This window comes from Macrotis lagotis, chromosome 5, assembly GCF_037893015.1.
Source record: "Macrotis lagotis isolate mMagLag1 chromosome 5, bilby.v1.9.chrom.fasta, whole genome shotgun sequence".
Classification (NCBI taxonomy): Eukaryota; Metazoa; Chordata; class Mammalia; order Peramelemorphia; family Peramelidae; genus Macrotis; species Macrotis lagotis.
In genome coordinates this window covers 248,710,530-248,716,529 of record NC_133662.1, presented here as the reverse complement: position 1 = coordinate 248,716,529, position 6,000 = coordinate 248,710,530, and the positions used below count along the sequence as shown (strand labels likewise).

Genomic DNA, 6,000 nt, shown 5'->3' with positions numbered 1-6,000 from the left:
GAATGCATAATCCAGAAGTTCTGATTGGTGGGTGCATTAGCTGGGTACTCTTAGAGCCTTGACCCCAAGCAGGCAGGAGATCTTCAGAGTTGAGGATTTCTTCCTTGGTCTCTCATAGATCCCCCTGTGGTAGACTGGATATCATCCTGGGTTGAGCCCACTATATAATGATCTGCATCTTTATGGAAAGCTTTTTGATCACAAATCAGAATATTCGATCTTTAAACTACCCATGGGGTATTTGTTCTCATTTTACAGATAGGTAACAGAACATAGCTTATGTCCTCCCAATTCCAGTTTTCTCTCTAGTCACCAGTATCACAGGCAGAATTTGAACTTCTAACTCAAAGTCTGTCACCTCATCTAGGCTATTTCCTCATGTGATCTCACCTTAGGATAAGATGAAGAAGTTAATTATCTAAGATATGCAGATTAGAGGTAGAGATTTGATTTTTGGCCTAGCTACATCCTTATTAGGACTCATTCTGGAATTATCATGGAGCAGAGATTGAATGTGATGGCACTTCCCTCTGATTTGGTGACTGATATGGGTCAAGGTTACAGACACAAATCTGAAATCCAACTGTGACCCAATTTTCCACTGTTTTTGTCTCTTGCAGAGGAACTGAAGGCACCATTGGAGGAGTATGTTCATAAACGGTATCCAGGGCTGGTGAAGGTGGTACGGAATCAGAAAAGGGAAGGTCTGATACGAGCAAGGATTGAAGGCTGGAAGGTGGCCACTGGGCAGATCACTGGTTTCTTTGATGCCCACGTGGAGTTTACTGCTGGCTGGTAGGTGATACCTCATTGTATTGGCTGACCTGAGCAATTGAGGGAGATGGATTTAAAAGGAGATCAAGATGGCTAAAGAGGCTGATCCTGGGGAAAATGAAGAAGTGGGTAAATTTGAGATTTGGTGACTTCATTCCTTCTTCTCTTGTCCCTCCTTCCCACCCCCACTCCCTTTCTCTTCCAACTTAAAACTGTTGAAATAATTTTCCTTTGGCAGTTATAACTTCTCTCTCAGAAATTGGTGATGATTCCAAGTAAATTTTAGAATTGGGTGTCTCTTATCTCCTATTGTTCCTTCCTTATATTCTACTCTCCATCCAGAATGGACCAACTACTGTTGAACCTCTAACCAGTCTGGTGATTCTTGACTTCCTTTGTTCACTCAGTGCTTTGAAGATGCCATCATTTCTTCTAGGAACTCTTCCCTGATCATTCCTTTCCTTTCAGACATCATGCAGAATTTTGTTTTACACTACTGTACCTAAAGAACTCCCTGGTCAGGATCATGCAGGATATATCCAGGCAAGGATGAGAGTTGGTTGTTAAATGACTCATGTCAGCCACCAAGTCAGAAGAAATCCCATAACACCCAGTAGTAGTATGTGAGAGGGCTTAATAAATGCTTCTTGATGATTAAATGTTCACTGAGCATTTAAATGTTAAAAATCAGCAAAAAGTACAAATTACTCCTTAGCTTCAAGTCCCAACTAAAACCCCACCTTTCCCAAACCCTGCTTGAGTCTAGTGATGAACTGCAAGCTTTCCATCCATCCATTCAACTATCTGTCTATCTATCTATCTATCTATCTATCTATCTATCTATCTATCTATCTATCTTTCTGTCAGTCTGTCTTTCTATCTTTCTTTCTCTGTCTTTCTATCTTTCTTTGTATCTATCTATCCATCTTTCTGTCTGTCTGCCTATCTTTCTATCTATCTAATCTATCTATCTATCTATCTATCTATCTATCTATCTATCTATCTATCTATTTATCTATCATCTTTCTCTGTCTGTCTTTCTTTGTATCTATCTATCTATCTATCTATCTATCTGGAGAGCTTGTTCATCACTTAGCAGTGTGCTAATCATATTGTAATTTCATTATGTGATGGGATTTCTGAGACCATTTAGTCCAACTCATATGGGAGTAAGAGTTGGACAGAAGATTTTTCCTAATCCTCCTCAGATATCTCCTCTCTCCATTATTTTCTATCTCCATTGTACATACTTTCAAGTTACTCACCTGCATACAATTGGATGGTAGACATAGGTTTTTCTCTTTATATCACCAGCAATCATAGCAATACAAATCAATATCTGGTAAGGACCCCAAGAACAATCCAGTATAATCTCCACATTTTAAAGATGGGGGAAACTGAGGACCAAAGAGTTTAATGACTTGCTCAATGTCACACAGCAGATTTAAGATTTAAGAAGACCCTCAGAGGCCATTGAGATCAAATCTCCCATTTTGCAAATGACAAAACTGAGACCTAGGAAGAGGTCATCCAGATTGCAACCATCACAGGTGTCATCTGAACCTAGGGCCTCTGACAACAGAACTAATATCTCCTCCCACTCCCAACCACATACTACACTGTCTTTTGTAACTATTTACTAAATATTTGTTGAATGGTTGAATGGCTGAATGAATGAATCCCTTTTATGAGAAATGATAAACTAGATTGTATTTGAAGATCTCTATTGAGAGGGCCTCACTGACATAAAAGCCCATTACAAAGCACTTTGCTCAACCATAGATTTCATTTGAGTGTGTGACAAATGAAGTTTCCCTCTTGTTTATACATGGAAAACTGATTGAGCATGCAACATTCCACAACCATTTGTTAAATACCTATTATGCATTGACCGGTAGCCAGGCCATGTGATCCCCTACTGGGCTTATGAGCTCCATCAAAGGAAGGACCATGTTCTCTCTTGACCCTATGTCCAGGGAGCACTTAATGATCATCAAATTAATTAATGAATGGGTAAATGAGAGTGAATGAACCAATACTTTTGCTTCCTTTAAGGAAGCAAAGGAGGAGGAGGAGAGGGTAGGTATTTCTGTGACTGCAAATTAAAGGAGACAAATTCTGGGCAAAATATATAGTTATATGTTATTTCCAAAACTTGAGTGGGCACCATGAGGAGTTGGAGCCATTATCTTTCTCATATCTGAGAGCAATGTTTTCTTCAAGATTTCTATAAAATGATCCTTTCCTGGAGCCTTCTGTGTGGAAATAGGAATCATAGGTTAGAGCTGGGGCAGTCTTTATAGGTTTTGTAAACATTTTACAACAGAGGAAACTTAAGTTCTTCAAAGTGAAGTGACTTACCCAAGGTCACATAAGAGATAGAATTTTTATCACAGTTCTTCTAACTACAAAATCAGTGCTCATTCTAAAAAAAAAACCCTACCAATGTTCTCCTTTTTTTGTATGTTTTTTCCACAAAGAACCCTAATTCTTCTCAGGGCTTTAGAAGGAAAAAAAGACTTTTATGATAAGGCAGTCATCTCTCTGCCTTTTGCTTTATGACATTTAGTTCTTTACAGCATCATTAATCAATGAAATTAAATCTTTTTAGAAAATCAATTTAGGCTGATCAATTAGCTGCAATGCAGTATAAAAGAATACATAATACAGTGAAATTCATATTAAAAACATTCCATCACAGGCAGAATTGACCTATTTTCCAGAATGGGAATCAAGTACCTGCAGGAAATTAGACCTAATCTGTCACTGACAGGAGAGAAGCCTTTCAAAAATACTTGGTGTAAAGCAAATCATTCTACAAAATGGGGATGACTTGGCAGCCCAACTCACTAAAGTGGCTGCCAAGGCCTCTAGCTTTCAGACTCTAATATAATACAAGGAAGATCCAGGGAGTGTGGTAGCATGTTAAGAAAAGATGCTGATTCCTTTTGAGTCAGAAGACTTGGGTTCAAATCCAGACTGTAATTCTTATTATCTGTGTGAACTTCAGCAAGTAAATGATCTTTTTTGTTTGCTGTTCTATAAAACAAGGATGTTGAATTGCATCACTTCTGAGATTCCTTTCAGTTCTAAATCTGGAATTCTATCATAATAAATCTCTTAATTTCTCATTTGGAAAATTCCTCATTTGTAAATTGAGGAGTTGGGTTAAATGGCCTCCGAGGGCTCTCCTTCTAGATAAATTTTCCAATTGACAAACATTCATCCTTCTGATAGCCAGAAGATAGTTCTAATTCTTGCCTTAGCAGTTAAATATATATCATCAAAAGAACATCTGAGGTTTTATTCTTATTCTCAGACCCTCAGGACCTGGCAAAGTACTGTCATACAGGAATTGATTTTTAAAAAAAAGTTTGTTGATTGATTGAATGCTAGAATCTCTCCAGTTCAGGCAAGTGAACCCGGTCATCTCACTTCTTTTCTCCTGTATTTTAGGGCTGAGCCCGTCCTGTCCAGAATCCAGGAAAACCGGAAGAGGGTAATCCTTCCCTCCATTGACAACATCAAGCAAGACAACTTTGAGGTACAGCGGTATGAGAACTCAGCCCATGGCTATAGCTGGGAGCTCTGGTGCATGTACATCAGTCCCCCAAAGGACTGGTGGGACGCCGGGGACCCTTCTCTTCCCATCAGGTCAGTGGCAAGAGAGCTTGGGAAGGCCAATAATAAAATTGTGATATAGCCAAATGCAGTGAGTGGTTAGAAAAGAGAAAGTAAACTTTCTATGTGATCCAATTATTTAGAGCCTGGGAAACCTGATGAACTGGGGAATGGACATTGTATCTGTGTCTTCAGATACTGATTTTTCTTTCCTGTAATTCCAAAATTACAATGCGATTGGATCCATCTTTATTTTTGGCTCTAGAAATGATGAGATTTGTTCAGGAATTTTTAAGGTAGGCAAGGTAGCAGGAGTTCATTTTCTGCTTTAAATCTTCAACTGGGTAAAGGGCTATTGGAAAGGAGAATCATTTTTCTCTCCTGATTCTTGAATGATGGAAATACTTGTTCTTTAGTAAAACTCCCATTGTATAGGCCTTCCTACAGTTTTACTTGGGAACCATAGGGAAGCCTAGGATTTTCCATGCTGCTTTTCATCTAGTTTTAGGTGAGGGAGAAGAGGTAAGTGAGGTAGAAGAACCAAGTGAGGTTGGTTTCTAAGTGATCAAGGACCAGGGGTGGCTTCCTAGACCTTTGGAGTTTTTCTTGCACTTAAATTGTTTTTTAGGTTTTTGCAAGGCAAATGGGGTTAAGTGGCTTGCCCCAGGCCACACAGCTAGGTCATTATTAAGTATCTGATGCCAGATTTGAACTCAGGTATGCCTGACTCAAGGGCTGGTGCTCATTTCCACTGCGCCACCTAGCTGCTCCTTGCACTTAAATCAGCATGGATAAACTCAAAAGTGTTCAGAGAAGGGTCACCAATATGGTGAATAGCCTTGATTTCATGCTTTAGTAGGATAGTTGGAAGGAATAGGGGCTATTTAGACTGGACAAGCAAAAGCTCAAGGACAAGGAACATAAGAGGTGTCTTCAAGTGTCTAAAATGTCATCATATAAAGGAATGGTTTGAGGTGCACTGCTTGGGTCTTCAAGAATATCATTGGGATCAAAAATTAGAATGAGTCAAGTCTGTGCATTATGGAAGAAAAGTTCATAATGATTTGGACTCTTCTATTATGGACTGTTCGTTGGGCAGAGGCTAGAATGAATTGTTAATGTAGAATGTAGAAGGGATCTCTTTCCACGTAAGGGTTGGCCTAGGGTAGTTTGGAAATCTCAAGCAGCTGAAAGCATCTAGGAGTCTTCATTTGCAAACAGTACCACAATGAACACCAAATTTTAACATCTCTTACCCTCTTTCTCTAACCATGAAAGGACAGAGCTTCTTTCTCAGAAAGGGGTTAAGGTCACAAAAAACTTTGGGGTGGCAGATTTAGATGAGAACAACAACCTGTTCTCTTTTTACCTTAAATAAAGCATACAGATATTATAATTCAACTGTAAATAAAATTTTCCTCTTACTATCTCTAATATATACAAATGCATTAAATCCAGTAATGCATCTTGACCATTTGAGATGGTCACATAAACAATAGTAACTTTAGTGGGAGAAAACCCTCATTATTAGATAAGACTTTCTTCTTCCTTCTTTTTTTTCTTCTCATTGTTTTAGAGCCTTCTTTTTCATTTATATTACTTTTT

The 6,000-nt window shown here is 38.7% G+C and overlaps 1 protein-coding gene across 1 annotated transcript in view; it reads left to right on the top strand.

Moving 5' to 3' along the window:
• The window catches only part of GALNT17 (polypeptide N-acetylgalactosaminyltransferase 17), a 449,443-nt gene that overhangs the window by 225,588 nt on the left and 217,855 nt on the right, over window positions 1-6,000 (top strand). Inside the window, exons 4-5 of the mRNA XM_074189333.1 lie at window positions 621-795; window positions 4,231-4,428. Coding sequence (XP_074045434.1) covers window positions 621-795; window positions 4,231-4,428 — 373 coding nt within the window. The remainder of the gene's footprint in view (window positions 1-620; window positions 796-4,230; window positions 4,429-6,000) is intronic.